The 17,422-nt window shown below is 42.2% G+C and overlaps 1 protein-coding gene across 6 annotated transcripts in view; it reads right to left on the bottom strand.

The window, feature by feature from the left end:
* LOC117346711 (ADAMTS-like protein 2) overlaps positions 1–17,422 on the bottom strand; it is a 114,205-nt gene that overhangs the window by 51,547 nt on the left and 45,236 nt on the right. For all 6 annotated transcript variants that reach the window (XM_033916729.1, XM_033916732.1, XM_033916728.1 and 3 more), the window contains exons 3-6: positions 13,708–13,783; positions 11,908–12,010; positions 9,537–9,682; positions 1,819–1,942 (exon numbers count right to left, since the gene is read on the bottom strand). In XM_033916729.1, coding sequence (XP_033772620.1) covers positions 1,819–1,942; positions 9,537–9,682; positions 11,908–12,010; positions 13,708–13,783 — 449 coding nt within the window. The remainder of the gene's footprint in view (positions 1–1,818; positions 1,943–9,536; positions 9,683–11,907; positions 12,011–13,707; positions 13,784–17,422) is intronic.

Raw genomic sequence — 17,422 nt, 5'->3', positions numbered from 1 at the left:
GGAGATCGTGCCTAACAAACTTACTACACTTCTTCGAAGGAATTAACAAACGGATGGACAAAGGGGACCCCATAGACATCGTATATTTAGATTTACAAAAAGCCTTTGACAAGGTACCCCATGAACGCTTACTTCGGAAACTGAAGAACCATGGGGTGGAAGGAGATGTACACAGATGGATCAGAAATTGGTTGGTGGGAAGGAAGCAGAGGGTAGGAGTAAAAGGCCACTACTCGGACTGGAGGAGGGTCACGAGTGGTGTTCCGCAGGGGTCGGTGCTCAGACCGCTGCTATTCAATATATTTATAAATGATATAGAATCAGTGACAAAGTGCAAAATAATAAAATTTTCAGATGATACCAAACTATTTTAGTGCTGCTCGGACCAAAGAGGACTGCGAGGAATTACAAAGGGACCTGAATAAGCTGGGGGAATGGGCGACGAGATGGCAGATGAAGTTCAATGTAGAGAAATGTAAAGTATTTCATGCGGGAAGAAGAAACCCAAGGTACAGCTATACAATGGGAGGGATGTTATTGACTGAGAGTACCCAAGAAAGGGACTTGGGGGTAATAGTGGACAAGACAATGAAGCCGTCGGCACAATGCGCAGTGGCTGCTAAGAAAGCGAATAGGATGCTAGGAATAATCAAGAAGGGTATTACAACCAGAACGAAAGAAGTTATCCTGCCGTTGTATCGGGCAATGGTGCGCCCGCATCTGGAGTACTACATTCAATATTGGTCACCATACCTTAAGAAGGATATGGTGATACTCGAGAGGGTTCAAAGGAGAGCGACACGATTGATAAAAGGTATGGAAAACCTTTCGTACTGGAGAAACTGGGACTCTTTTCCCTGGAAAAGAGGAGGATTAGAGAGGATATGATAGAGACTTACAAGATCATGAAGGGCATAGAGAAAGTGGAGAGGGACAGATTTTTCAAACTTTCAAAAACTACAAGAACGAGAGGGCATTCGGAAAAGCTGAAAGGGGACAGATTCAAAACCAATGCTAGGAAGTTTTTCTTCACCCAGCAGGCGGTGGACACCTGGAATGAGCTTCCAAAGGGAGTGATAGGACAGAGTACAGTAATAGGGTTCAAGAAGGGATTGGACAATTTTCTCAAGGAAATGGGGATAGAGGGGTATAGATAGAGGACTACTACACAGGTCCTAGACCTGTTGGGCCGCCGCGCGAGCGGACTACAGGGCACGATGGACCTCTGGTCTGACCTGGCACAGGCACTTCTTATGTTCTTAACTGGGTTTAAAAAAAGGTTTGGACAAGTTCCTGGAGGAAAAATCCATAGTCTGCTACCCCTGGATCAGTAGTATGGGATAAATACATGTTCCTCTTCACACCTTAGTCCTGATTCCCTTAACCTCCTGCTCCTCTCTCTCATCTCAAACAAATATGCACAAGAAGAAATTACAGTTTGGGCCAGGTCCTCCTATTCTCTCCTCACCTGCCTTGTGAGATTCCCATACTATCCTGCTAATTAGGTGGCTGGGAATATCAAGTAAGTATGTACGAGATGTATGCACTGCATATTTTTCTAGCAAAAAAAAGTGTTGGTACTCAAATATCAGACCATTTCTCAGGTGTGGATGATCACTGGGGGACCTACTCCACAGTAGCCAGACCCCCTGAATCAGCCATAGAATCCATGAAAAGGCAGCACTGCGTGCAGAACCTGAGCTCTTTTATTAATAATTGGGGACCATGGGTCATTTTTATCAAGCAATGGAAAAGATGCCAGTACTCAGTACCCCTGAATATCCCCTCAAAAAAACCCCAACACTTAGATGTATGTACCTAAGTGTGACATTCCTTTTCGGAAACTCCCAGAGACTCGGTAACAGGCACTTCCATCACCCCCACACACTCGGCATCGGTCCATTGTCTTGGCAGAATACAGTTGTCCATCACATCCTACTGGCTGCACAGGAAACAGGGAAGGAAAGGCAGCTGGTCAGAACAGCAGGGTCTAGAGGACAGCAGTTCAACTACAGCAAGAGGTGGCTTGGATATGGAACAAATGACAGAGCTGTCAAGTCACCCAGTTCCAGGAGGGAGACTCTAGGCTAGCTCTGGATTTCTGACAACTTAATCTGGTGCATTATGGGATCTGCAACACTGATGTCAGTGGGTAGAACTAGGGACTACAAAACACCATATTACTTTGGGATGTAAGCTGAAAACCAGGACTGGAACTGGGTAACTAAGCATATCCCTCCACTTCTGGGACCTGTTGGAGCATCTAGACAGCTTACCTTGAAAGCATTTCAGGCACGAGCAGATGCAGTGAAGATGGCAGGGTCTTCATACAGGACTGCAACACGTTTTGCAGTCCACAGTGGTGATGAGGTGCAGAGAACAGCCCTGCGGCAACCCAAAAGTGCATCAGACAAGCAGGGAGAGCAGGATGGTGAACCCAGGTTGGGCCAGATGTGGGGAATCTTACTAGAGGGACCCTCACTGGCTGCTTCCTCTCCAGGTATTGGGTGAGCTGGTTCCAGCAAGTTGGAACACAGGAGAAAAGGAAAAGATTCTGCAAATCAGTCTACCAGTGGTGAGAAAACCTGCCACTGTTACTTGGGAGTTGTTCATCGGGGGCTATCCAAGAGTAAATTCTTCCTTGAATAATGTGGTTTCTCATTTGGTGAGTGAATGTAATTATTTTATAAAGGTTCAGAACGACCAGGCTCCAGTTATAGATTCTCGTACATCTAAGTTTGAAGCCATACAAGAAAAGTTAACAGTACGGCAAGAAGGCAAGGTTGCTCTAATGAAAGATAAAAAATATATGAACCAGAAATTAGAATATCTGGAGAAAAGTAATTTTAAAAAGTTAAAATTTTCCTAAATCACCTTTGGTAACAGCTGTGGATATGGTACATAAATATTTTATGGAGGTTCTGGGAATATCTTTGGAAGCATCACCTTCATTGGTTAGAGCGAACTAAATATCTGTGCCTGGGAAATCTACTGAGAAACAAGAGGAAGATGGAATTATGGATTTGACAGGCTTCTTACGAGTCTTCATTAGGTAATATCTTTTTGGGGGTGGCAAAAGTACGTCTTATGGAGCGAAAAATACGGTACATTTTGAAAGAATTGCCAAAAACACAAAAGTCACAAGTGTGAGGACATTTCACCTCACAATTCCATCCAGAAGGTGCCATGGTACAATACATATAGATAAAAATTGTTCAACTTCATTGGTTAACCATACAGGCTAGGATAATTTTTAAACTAGGATATCACAATTTAAACTCGTAGATGCGTGGAGAATTACTCATTTGGATGATACTGATTACATTTTTTACTCCACGCCTCATAATTCCTACTCTCGACTGGATTTTTTTTTTGATAAGTCAATCGTTAGTTCGTTACATCCGGTCTTCTGTTGTAAATGAAATCAGTGTGTCAGACCATGCACTGGTACAATTACAATTAAATGCATTTGGAAAGGCTACTTTACCAGGTCAATGGAGACTCAATAACTCTTTGCTACAAGAGGAAGATTTTAGAATATACATTAAGTCAGCAATTATTGAATACTTCTCTCATAATTCTCATGATGACACCAGATGGCCCTTTGTATGGGATGCTTTTAAAGCATATGTGATAGGAATAGTTATATCCTATGCTGCCTCTAAAAAAAAATCTGAACTCCATGAATTGCTGAGTCTTGAATCCGAGATCAAAGTCCTAGAGAGAGAACACTGTGCGGACCCCACTAACATGGTTAAACTAGGAAAACTCAGAGCTAAGCGTTTTTCTTATAATGTCACATTAAGTAGAACGTCTGCTAATCAAATCTACTCACAACATGCTAATTATTATGCAGACACTAACAAGTGTGGACATAGCCTTGCCAATTATTTAAAGGGTAGGAGTGATAAAACAAACATTACAGCAATTCATACAGATGATAACAAATTGTTGACTGATCCTCAGGATATATTGTCCTCTTTTCAACATTATTACAGTATTTTGTACAAGTCAGAGGTGGATCCTACAGGGGACATTAACGGATTTTTATCTACCTTGCCACACAATTCCATAGATGAGTTGGATAATTCGAGATTGAGTGAACATATCACTTCTTCTGAATTGTTAGCAGCAATTAATTCTATGGCTAAATCCAAAACACCATCGGGGCCCGATGGATTAACAAACAAATTTTACTCTACCTTTCATGAGCAAGTGATCCCACATTTGCTTAATTACTTCAACTATCTTATCACGACTAATGATGTCACTGGATCCTTTACAGAGGCCACAATAATAGTACTTCCTAAGCCGAATAAAGATCCTTTGAAAGTGTCCAATTACAGACCTCTGTCGATGATAAATTCTGATGCAAAAATTTATGCTAAACTCTTGGCTACCAGATTACAACTTGTGCTACCCAAGATTATTGCACTGGATCAAAATGGCTTTATGCCCAATAGATTTTCAAGTGATAATACTCGCACATTCATCAATGTCATCGCTAGAGCAGGTGAACTGACAGATCCAATGGTGGCAGTAAGTTTAGATGCAGAGAAGGCCTTTGATAGAATAGAATGGTCATATCTATTTCAGGTCCTTCTCTGGTTTGGTTTTCATCCTCATTTTATTACTATGGTTAGAGTACTCTATACCTCTCCTCATACCAGGATATATATCAATGGATTATTTTCGACTTCTTTTAGTCCAGAAAGGGGTACTCGTCAGGGGTGCCCCTTATCTCCACTTTTGTTTAATTTGGCTTTGGAGCCTTTGCTCTTAGCCCTTCGTAACAACTTAAGCATCAAAGGTCTTCACGTTGATGGAAAAGAAGTTAAAGTATCTGCTTATGCAGATGATGTGTTGTTATATATCATATTGGACTCAATTCAACCTACTCTCAATCTTATTACTAGCTACTCCTCAGTATCTGGATATAAATTGAATCTCACAAAACGGAGGTGATGGCTCTGAACGCTCCTGAGGTGTATGCAACATGGGACTACAGTGGTCTGGAAGAAAACTAAAATATCTGGGTGTTTTTTTTTTGCACCGACAGTTGAAGAAACGATACAGCTTAATACAGAACATCTTCTAGATCTAGTACATAAGATGACTTCAAGATGGTCACCATTACGTTTATCTTGGTGGGGGCGTCTTGACACCGTTAAGATGATGATATCTCCGGTGATAAACTATACATTGAGTATGATACCGGTTTATTTTAAAAGATTCACCTATAAGGCGATTGAATCCATGCTCACTAAATTTTTATGGAATAACTCTACTCCGCGTATCAGCTTGCAGAAGTTGAAAAGAGATAAATCAGATGGGGGAATTCGATTTCCCAGTTTTTATGAGTATCATTCAGCTATGCTATTACGTCAAGGAGCTCACTGGCTTCAGGAATCTTTGGATGGAGACCCTCCTACTTGGGTAACGCTTGAAATAGATGCACCTGGACATGACGATATTTTTAATGCTACGTTCCTGCAAACTAAAACTGGTATACCTTGTGATTCTATTTCATCCACAAGACTGACACTTAAGGATATGGATATTCTGTTGAAGACGAAATGGGAAGACACGACCTATACTTACCTCTGGAACAATCCAAAAATTATTATTCAAAAGAAAACTTTAAACTGGATTCCTGAAACATGTGGGAATTGCCTATATAGATCATTTATACTGTGATAGTTCTTGGATTCCATTTGAACTACTGAGTCAAACTTATCATTTACCATCCTCTCATTATTTTAGATGGTTACAATTACATCATGCCATTTCTACGGGATATGACTTAAAGTCTCTCAAGCAGAACAAACCCTCCATTTTGAAAATGTATGAGCTGATGAAACTCAAACATAAGGGACACGCTGCTGCTTGGTATACATTGCTTATCAACCTCAAATTTGATGCTACATTGGGTCTATGTGATGTCTGGGCCCATGACACTGGTGTAAGTGTGCAGAAATCTACATGGCCCAAAATATGGAGGGATACCTTTTCAACTCTACATTCTGCATCGATCACTCAATCAATTTACTTCTTGATGCACAGGGCCTTCTGGACTCCATATAAACTGGCCAAACTACCCAATTCTGATGTTACTTGTTGTTGGTCCTGTAGGGCTGATACAGGCACTTTAGAACATATGATATTTCACTGCCCCCAATACATACTTTTTGGATACGGATTTGGAAAACAATGACTGAGATACTTGGTATTGGGGAACAACTAACTCTAGCGATTGTGGTGTATGGAGCTCATGGGCTAACAACTGCACTTTCTGGGTCTAATACTAAATTGTTGAGATGTCTGACTCTGATTGCATTAAAATTCATTTTCACTAATTGGAAAAATCCCGATAATTTGTCCCACACCTTATGGTGGCACAATGTTTGTTTAATTATGCGATATGAAAGGAGTTTTGCTCTTAAATGTGGTGGTGTTCATAAACATGACACTATTTTGCAACCCCTGTCAGACTATTGTGAAACTTTGATTAAGGATACATGACTTGCACTTGCAATTACGTTTTGACATACAAGTGGTATACACTTTTTGAAAATCTGTATAATTTGCCTACTCAGGATCTGCTTGTCATCTTTCATTCACACTTGCTTATTCTATTTCTTTTTGGTTTTGACTCATTATACATTTGTAGATCCTGTCAAATATTTGTATAACTGTTTATTCATAAAACTAATAAAAAAACATTGAACTTAAAAAAAACTTGGATATTTTTGTAATAAATTTTTTAATGGTCTTTTGCCTAATTATTTGGCGGAACATTTTGGTTTTAATTTAGCAACCCAGAGTTTGAGAAGGACCACTTGTTTTGCTTTCGCCTAAGTAAAAGGTAGTACACACAAGAAATTTTTGAGTTGTATGCTCTCCCTCTGGTAAACAATTCATCTTTTTGTTTAAAATTTAGGCGTATGTTAAAAATGGTTTTATTTACTACATTTCTGGGGAATCAGTGATTGTATATTGAAGTAGTACTGTATTTAATGAATAGTCTTCAAGCCCATTACATTAACCCTTTCAGGACCAAGGGACATATTTGTCCCATAACTTTAAAATCCTATAAATTTTGATTGGGATAGTCTACAGTTCTAAATTTGATATGTACGGATTCCATATGATACTGCCTTTATGTAAACAAACTGGTTCCGACATTCATTCATTAGCGTCGTTGCCAGATTGACGAGAAGATTCACTTGCCACACTGTCCATAAGCCAGAAGTGTGATTTAAAAAAAAAAAATAATGATATTTCACAAAAAAAATCAATTTTTTGGCATCTGCAAGCCCTTTTTACCATAAAAATGTCGTCAAAACCACAAAAATTGGCCTACGATCCTTATGGTCCTGAAAGGGTTAACGGGTGCTAGAATAGATGTGTGTGTCTGTCTTTCTTTCTTTCTTTCTCTCTCTCCTTGGCCGCTTTCTGTCTGTCTGTCTGTCTTTCTTTCTTTCTTTTTCTCTCTCTTTCCTCAGCTGTCCACCACAACCCCTTCCCTGCTCCCCCCTGTCCAGCAACAGCCCTTCTCCCTTCATTTTACCTCCCCCCTGTCCAGCAGCACCTCTACCCTGCTCCCCCTGTCCAGCAGTAGGCCTTCTCCCTTCCTTTTACCCCCCCTTGTCCAGAAGCACCTCTTACCTGATCCCCCTGTCCAGCAGTTGACCTTCTCCTTTCCCTACTCCCCCTGTCTAGCATCCGCTAGCCCGGGCAGCCTCAGGGCTTTTGCTAGGCCGGCCCACTTCGCATTATCGAAGTAGGCCAACCAAGCAAATGCCTCACGGCTGCTGCATTTGCTGGTCAAGGGGGTGAGAAGAGGTGTACTGGCAGCGCAGGAGTCAAACCACCGCTGAAATCGCCGTTGCAAGCCGCCCCATGCACTGGAAATCGAATTCAGCATGGACGGACAAAGCACAGTGGCAGGGATCACAAAACCCTAAGTGCGCATGTGCCCTTAGGCTTTTATTATAGAGGATGTCAGATTTATATTTTTGCAGCTTTTGAACAGCTTGACTCTTTTGTAAGCCACTGTTAACTATAAGACTCAGCGGACTATAAATAAAGTTTTATGTTATGTTTATGTTATCATGTGACTCTTTCCTGTAAAAGAAGGGGTGTGACCAAGCTCTGGCGATATCTTCACTATGCATAAGCTTCATAAGTAAGGTATCCCTTCTGACCTGTCTAGTGCGTTTAAGTATTAGCAAGTCAAAAATTTGTTTATTCTTCATATATTTAAAAGTTTAAGATTATTGGTAACAGCTGAATTTCTTTTTCGAGACTGGAATGGAAGAAGCACATTTGTAAACAAAGTGATGAGAACCAATCTTTGGCTTCTCTGAAGCAGCAATTGGCGCAACATGGTCCATGTTGGGACTCTGGAGAAAATAATTTATCAGCAGTTTTTAACTGAATTAATTGGTGACAAAGATAAATGCACTTAAACTTTTTTCAATAGTCTTTAAATAATTTTTCTGACTTTTCTGCATGTCGGGAAACTGTGTGTGCAACGATTAAAATCAGTTAAGCAAGTGGTGGTCTCTCAAATTATACAAGCACATTTATAATAATTATTTATAACAGTGGTCCCCAACCCTGTCCTGGAGGACCACCAACCACTCAGGTTTTTAAGACAGCCCTAATGAATATGCATGGAGCAGGTTTGCATGCCTGCCACCTCCATTATATGCAAATCTCTCTCATGCATATTCATTAGGGCTATCACGAAAACCCGACTGGCTGGTGATCTCCAGGACAGGGTTGGGGATCAATGATTTATACTCTATATGTTATATAATAACATATATACACTTGATAGTGGAGCTGCAGGTTTATTGCAGTTTTTATGACTTAATTTCTTACACTTTCTGACGCACCTTTAACCATTACAAGGTGAATTCAAGTCTGCTTTGTGTGTGTCCCAAGCACTCCTTTGGATGTATTCAGTTATGTTCAGAACAAAACTGCAAAACATATTACTATCAAACAGTAGTAAGAAACTGAAAACTCTATGGGGTCAATATTGAGCTAGTGCAGTGGTCTCAAACTTGCGGCCCAGGGGCCACATGTGGCCCGCCAGATACTATTTTGAGGCCCTCGGTATGTTTATCATAATCACAAAAGTAAAATAAAACAATTTCTTGATCATATGTCTCTTTAGCGATAAACTACAATATTATTATTAAGACTTAGCCAAAAGGAAAGATTTATAAACTATAAAGAGTTTTACCTCATGCAAAATTGTCAATTCTTTAATAAGACATTAACTATTTTTTTCTGCGGCCTTCCAAGGACCTACAAATCCAAAATATGGCCCTGCAAAGGGTTTGAGTTTGAGACCACTGAGCTAGCGGTAGTCAGCAATTTTAAAAGCCACTTACCCCTATTGGTTGAACTGAATTACTGTAGATACTCAATACTGAGTCATATTCAGCTGCTGTGTCTACCCACATCTCCCTATTCCCTACAACCTACTCAAAGCTTACCCTCTCCTCTCTGTCCTTTCCTACCTCACACTTGCCATTGATGCAGACCCCTTGGTAAGAGCGGTCTTTACAGGATGTCCCATCCTGTGCTGGAGCTATAAGCTGTCTCTCTCCATTGGTGGTGGTGCATTGTAGGTCACATGGCTTGTTAGAGATGCTGGTGTAATCATCTGAAGGGAAAAGAGTCAAGGAGAGAAATTAGTAGAAAGAGAAAGAGATGAGCTAGTCTCACCCACACACCTTGGCATCACAGTCTAGCTTGGGATTAAGTTACCCACTCAGAAACCCCACCCCCACCCCACAACAAACTGCGGACCGCTTCCCAGGAGCTCCAGTGCTCTCCCTCCCTCATTTCCACTCACCCATCTACCTGGCTATAAAACACCATAGGACAAGGGTAGCAAGTCTTCAGACCTTAGGAAGATCCAGACCACATTTATTGAAAATTTCCTCTCTCAAGATCATCAACACTAGACGACAATTTATTTTTTCCGTTACGGCCCCTCAAGTCTGGAACTCTCTTCCAATTTATTTAAGAGAAGAACACAATATTGATAAATTTAAGACTAATTTAAAAACATTCCTTTTCAAAGATGCTTTTGAGTAATAATTCTCAACCTTGGATTTATTAATTATGTTGAATTTGACCATGCATCTTATATCCCCGACCTTGTGTTTTTCCCCGACTACTCTTTCTATAATAATTTGTAGTTCAAATCCCCTTCGCCCTTTTTTTCTTGTTTGTTAAGTTTGTATATAGTCTAGTTTAATTTTATGTTTATGTTAAATATTGTATTACTTTTTAATATTGTAATTTTTAATATTTTTTTATGTATGTTCATCGCTTTGAAGTATAATTAAGCGATTAATCAAAAACACTAATAAACTTGAAACTTGAAACCACGAGTCTTTTTCTAACCAGGCCAGTGGAAGACCATCCACCACTCACTCATTGCATCATGGAAACATCTCATTACAATGGGAATTCTTACTTTGCTTCTATCACATATTCACCTATCTGAATCCCTGCCATGGTGACATTATTTGCTGAAGCTACTCAATCTTTTGTATTTACATTAGGGATGAAGGGATCTTGGATTTGATTATACAGTGCTCCCCCGAGATTCGCGGGGTTCCATTCCAGGAATCCCCGCAAATCTCAAAAAATCGTGAATACGGTTTTTCCTAGGGGAGCCTGAAGAGGGCAGCGGGAGAGGTCAGCAGAGCAGCCGGAGCGCCGCGAGTGCAGGAAATCACTCGCAGTACGCTCCGACCGCCTCTTCCTGCACAAAGTCGGGCCTTAACCAATGAGGAGCTGCGTGTCAAAGCAGCTCCTGATTGGATAAGGCCCGACTTCGTGCAGGAAGAGGCGGTCGGAGCGTACTGCGAGTGATTTCCTGCACTCGTCGTGCTCCGGCTGCTCTCTCCTGTCTCTCCCGATGCCCCCTTCTTGTCGGCGGTTCGCGGTTGGAAAATACCACGAATGAGCGGGACCGCAAACCGCCGACCGCGAACAACCGGGGGAACACTGTACTGCCTTTCTGTAGTACAGTGATGCCTTGGAATCCGAACTTAATCCGTTTTAGAACCCCGTTAGAGTTCCAAAGCATTCGAGTTCCACAACAATTTTTCCCATTGAAAATAATAGAAACTGGGTTAATTCGTTCCTGGGTCCCACAAAATCAAATTTTAACAGTAAATACACTGGATTTTAAGGTAAAATATTAACAAATATTCCAAAGCAGCATTCAGATTCTAGGGCAGAAACACACACATACAATGTGCAGGGCATTCGTATTCCAAAGCAGAGTTCGGATTCTGGGACAAAATATACTACAAAAAAAAGTTCGGATTCCAAAACGTTCGAGTTCTAGGGCGTTCAGATTCCGAGGTACCACTGTACAACCAAAGCGGTTTATATTTATTATATGCAGGTTCTCTCTTTGTCCCGAGTGGGCTCACAAATCTATCTTTTTTTTCTTTTTTTGTACCTACAGTAATGGAGGATTAGGCGACTTGCCTAGGATCACAAGGAGTTTCTTTAAGGTTTGTTCTTTATTTTAGGAGGTGATTTGTGTTTATTAATATTTATGCTTTATTTCAGGGTTTTCCAGGATCTGTGTTTTATGTAATTGTCATTTATGGTTGTTTGCTGATTTGTCCTTTCATTTGACTGCTTTTGGACAATTGATTAATCTTGTTCAGTGTTTTGAGTTCCTGTATCAAAAAGCAGTCTAAAAAAACGCATAAATTTAAATAAGACCTTGATAGCTTCAGAGCAAAGATAGCCCTTCCCCCAACAAGTGGGCACACAGGTGTCAGTAATTTTCCACATGAAAGAAGAGCAGTTACATAATCAAGCATCTCTTGGTAGTGTCTTGTCATAGACAGTGACCTGGGTAGAAAGGCATCCAGTGGAAGTAGCGCCTCCCAAAGGCCTTGCTATTGAAACTTGAGCACTGTTGCTGTTTGAAGCTCATGGTGTCGGATGGACAGAGCTACAAAAAAAAAAAAATAACCATATCAGAACCACGAGAATACAATGCCTAAAGACATTCCCTCTCTTCTACATTTTTTCATGGGACAGAACAATGAGACAGAAGCCTTTATACAGGCAAGACTGCAGGGTACCATACAAGAAACATAAAATAGTAATCAGCATAGGGAATAATTTTATCCAATTCTAAATGTGGATGCTGCATTCAGATGGCTACTAATACACTCTCTGAATAAAGAATATCTGAGAAGGAGAGGAGATGAAGGGCTGGGCTGGGAGAGAAAGATAGAAGAGGGGTGAAGGAAGTGAAAGAATACAGAGTTGAATAGGAAGACTTAGGCTAGGGAAGAAGATAGACAAGCTAAAAAAAGGTGTTAGGTTTGGGGGAACACATGATACAGAGAGGAAATAACGGGTAGAATAGGAACCATTTTAGCTCAATGTGTCTCTGTGGTGCTTTTGTTTCCTTTTTTTTAATCTTTATTGATTTTCCAAACTTCAATAGTGTAATACATATATATATATATATATCACATATAATAAGTGAATATAAGCACATTTAACTTACAAATATACATAACCAACCATTTTCTCCCACCCACCCACCTTTGTTCCCCTTTTTGATGTTTCTCCTGCTATAAGAAAGGTGACCATGGTGGATGATCAGCTGAGGAGACAAAGCACATATGCACTGTTTACGTCTTTGCCCATAGTACAGTGTAAGGCCTAAAGGAAAGGATGTGGAGATGGGCAAGAAGCTGGGAGGGAGCAGATAGAGAAGAATCTGGGAAAGGAGGGTGAGATGGAGATGAACCTGGGGAGACACAGAGAAGAAAAAGAGCCTACAGAAAAGAAAATCAACAGAAGTGAACCTTGGAAGAGGAGGAGGGGATAGAGAGGAATCTGATCATGAGAGGAGGAAAGGAGAAGCTGCAGATTAATTTGAGAGAGATGGAAGATGGTAAAGTAGCCGAGAAAAAGGAAGAGAGAGATGCAGCTAAACCCTGTGGAGGGCAGGGAGGAAAAAAATAGGAAGAAGCAAATGGAACCTGTCAGGGAGAGATGGAGAAGGACCATGGAGAATCAAATGGGAAAGGGAAAGAGAGAATAATTGTAAGGGGGAGCAGGTGATGAGACAATATCACTTGCACCTTCCTTTTCAAAAGCCTAGATCTGCCAATTTGGATTCTGTATAAAGGTCAGCTCAATTCCTTTTTACATCTATAGCCAGTCTGAAACAGAGAACTGTGTACCTTGTTCTTGCTTAAAAAGTACACAGCTGTCTTGTATACCCAACCACCCTCCTTCCCACTCCCACTGAGGTCCAGTGTAGTCGGAAGTGTAATGAGAATCATAGGCCTTTTAACTGAGTGCATCCAAAAAGAGGAATTCTTTGTACTTCTTCTCTCCAAAAAAAGGAGAACAGATTGAGACATCCAGGTTTTACTTCCATTGATGGATGTAAAACTCGAATATCTCAATCCGTCCTCCTTTTCTGAAGCCATATGGCAACCCTATTCACACTCCCATAGCAAGACTGAATATCTGCTAACACTAAAACTGACCTGTGAAGCAAAGCCAGCTCTATGATTGCTTCATCACCCCCGATACTGAGCAAAGTCCATCAATATATCCAGGGAGAGGAAATTTTATGTTGAGTTTAGCGCCCCCCCAATTGTTTTGAAAAGTTGGTTTTACCTGCTTGTGGCACAGCTGGTAATTCTTGGCTTGGCCCGCACACACATTGTTGTCTGTCCCCTGAGCAATAACAAGTCTGAAAAGCAGAAAAAGAACACAAAACTAATCTGTGTTTCCTATAATTATTATTTTCCGTTGCTGCTTTGGAGGGAAGGCAGCTGAACTCCAGGCATAACTTGGACATATCAGCAAGTCCCTAGATACACTGCACAAGTGATGTAGCCACGTAGGGGTTAATTTTATAACAGGTGGCCTAGCTAGGGAGGACAAGAGAGCACCTAGGGCTCCTTTTACCAACGTGCGTTAGCGTTTTTAGCGCACCAGGAAATTACCGCGCGCTACGCTTCTAGAACTAACGCCAGCTCAATGCTGGCGTTAAGGTCTAGCACGCGTGGCAATGTAGCGCGTGCTATTCTGTGTGTTAAAGCCCTAGCGCACCTTAGTAAAAGGAGCCCCTAGTTTGGATCTTCTATATAGAGACATACAGGCTTCTTTATAAAATCCCGGACCAGAACAAGTTAAAAAATCACAGCAGCAGATATAAATAATTAAAAAAAAATGTTCCCTCTATTAACTCAATTATTGAATAGACCAGTAAACAAAACAGACAATACTAATATGATACAAATAAAACTACAATCATATCAAAATAATCATTAGCCCCTCAATATTTAAAGCTATTTAACTGGAAGAAACAGCTGCTGATTGGTTAAGTAGCATTTTGGGGCCTAGCCATAAATATTCAGTGTGAGATAACTTGTTTGTCTCCGCTGAATATTTATCCTTACAAATGAGATAAATAAAATGGCTCAGAATATCACACAGTACTAATTTATTTATTTTAAAAATATCTATCTCGCTTATCAACGCGGGGGTAACAGTTAATACATAGATAAAAAATAACAGACTTTACATTATATGTCAAAGACACTCATTAAAAAACCATCATCTTGTATTCCAATCAAATAGGAGTGCTATATTCTCTTCTAACTTCAGAAGGATCATAAAAAGGCCCTCACAAACAGGCAGAGGTCCAGAGCCATACTTATCTTAAGCAAATCTCATTGTAACAACTGGATCAAAACAGACAGACACCCATACAAGCTTCCCAAGTTGCTGCGCCCTTGTGAAACATAATGTGTAAAATCAAAAACCTAACAGAAGAGACTCTATGATAGAGATTTACAAGATCATGAAGGGCATAGAGAGAGTAGAGAGGGACAGATTCTTCAAACTTTCAAAAAATAAAAGAACAAGAGGGCATTTGGAAAAGTTGAAAGGGGACAGATTCAAAACGAACGCTAGGAAGTTCTTCTTTACCCAACGTATGGTGGACACCTGGAATGCGCTTCCAGAGGGCGTAATAGGGCAGAGTACGGTACAGGGGTTCAAGAAAGGATTGGACAAATTCCTGCTGAAAAAGGGGATAGAGGGGTATAGACAGAGGATTACTGCACAGGTCCTGGACCTGTTGGGCCGCTGCTTGAGCGGACTGCTGGGCACGATGGACCTCAGGTCTGACCCAGCGGAGGCATTGCTTATGTTCTTATGTTTTTGTTTTTTTTACCTCACTGAAAAAACATTGATGTGTAATGATGATTCTGCATATTTAGACCTGCATAGTGCTGGCTTGAAATGTTTGCACCAAGTACTTTCATTCACATCCTATATAATAAAAGGCTAGCCGCGCATGCGCACTCCTATTTGCGTGCTTCCGAGATCAGTAGGTCTGTGGCCGCAGGAGTGTGCATGCGCGCTAATACGTCACCAGCCACCGATTGCCTCCTCAAGCTGGGACTGCAGCTAGCCGCCTATCTCCGTTCCTCCAACGGGGGGGGGGGAGGGGTCTGGGAGGAGAGGGATTGCGGCCGCTCAGCACCCCCACCAAGGAGCCCAGCAACTTTCCGCTGTCCGGGACCCGAGTCCTTTGCCGCCCCCCCCCCCCTTCCCTTCCCGCGGGCCCGACTGGCGATTTAAGCAGTGTGTGCAGCAGTCTTCACACGCTGCTTCGGGCCCTTCTACTGCCTGATTTGCTATGCCGCATCTCTGATGATGTCATCAGGGACGTGCCAGAGTAAATCAGGGCAGTAGAAGGACCCGAAGCAGCGTGTGAAGACTGCTGCACACGCTGCTTGAATCGCCATGTGTAGTCGGGCCCGCGGGAAGGGAAGGGGGGGTCACAAAGGACTCGGGACCGCGTTTGTAGCCGGGACCGCGGGAAGGGAAAGGGGGGTAGAGGAAATGCTAATGCTGCTGCACAGGGAACTGGTGTTGGGGGAGGGAAATGGAGGGGGAGGAAATGCTGCTTTGGACAGACTGACAGAGGGAGGAAGGGAGACAGAAAGAAAAGAAGAAAGACACAGGGGCAGGTGCACAAGGAACTGGTGTGGGGGGAGGGAAATGGAGGGGGAGGGAATACTGCTTCGCACAGACAGACAGAGGGAGGAAGGGAGACAGAAAGAAAAGAAGAAAGACACAGGGGCACAAGGAACTGGTGTGGGGGGAGGGAAATGGAGGGGGAGGGAATACTGCTTCGCACAGACAGACAGAGGGAGGAAGGGAGACAGAAAGAAAAGAAGAAAGACACAGGGGCAGGGAGATACACAGAAAGACAGACAGACAAAGGGGGCCAGGGACAGAGACAGACAGAAAGAAAGACAGCGGGAGTCACGTCAGGAGGGGTGCGGGATGCGGCAGAGGGAACTTTTCCAATGACTGCAACTGGGCGGCTGTTGGGAACCTCTGATCAGGGGCAGAGCAAGGTAAGTGTATCATAGGGATAAGAAGGAGGAGCGGGGGGAGAAAAAGGAAGGGACGCCTACTGCTGGACAGGGGGAGAAGGAAAGAGGTGCTGATGGACAGGGGGGGAAGTAAAACAAAGGAGAAGGGCTGCTGCTGCATAAGGAGAGCAGTGAAGGGGTGGTGGTGGACACAGAGGAGGAGGAGTGTGTGGCGCAGTGGTTAAAGCTACAGCCTCAGCACCCTGGGGTTGTGGGTTCAAACCCACGTTGCTCCTTGTGATCCTGGGCAAGTCACTTAATCCCCCCATTGCCCCAGGTACATTAGGTAGATTGTGAGCCCGCCGGGACAGACAGGGAAAAATGCTTGAGTACCTGAATAAATTCATGTAAACCGTTCTGAACTCCCCTGGGAGAACGGTATAGAAAAAAAAAAAAAAAAAAAATTGAAATTGAATAAAAATAAAAGGAAGGGACAATGGACAGGGGGAGCAGGCAAGGGGTGATGATGGACAGCCAAGGAAAAAGAAAAAAAGAAAGAAAGCGGCTAAGGAGAGAGAGAAAAAGAAATAAAGACACACACACATATATTCTAGCACCCGTTAATGTAACGGGCTATAACACTAGTATTGAATATTTAATGATTTTGGACATGATTGTGATATTATTGGTTACTAGCTGATTACCCGGCGTTGCCCGGATATTTATTTATCCCAAAATGTCCAACCCCCTACATGTCCCACCCCACTATGTCCCACATGTCCCACCCCCCACGTTACCCCCCACATGTCCCATATGCCCCACCCCCATGTCCCAACCCCCTACCCTCCACATGTCCCAAAGGAATGTCCCTCTCTATGGGGCTGAACTTAGTCTTAAACAGCATCGGGAGTGTCGGTATTCATCTCTGCGAGCCCGAAAACTATGGGTTGGACATTAATATCTGTCGCTTTTGATAATTTTAACATATCATCCCC

The sequence above is a fragment of the Geotrypetes seraphini genome, chromosome 12 (assembly GCF_902459505.1).
Source record: "Geotrypetes seraphini chromosome 12, aGeoSer1.1, whole genome shotgun sequence".
NCBI lineage: Eukaryota > Metazoa > Chordata > Amphibia > Gymnophiona > Dermophiidae > Geotrypetes > Geotrypetes seraphini.
This window is presented reverse-complemented; position numbering and strand designations above follow the sequence as displayed.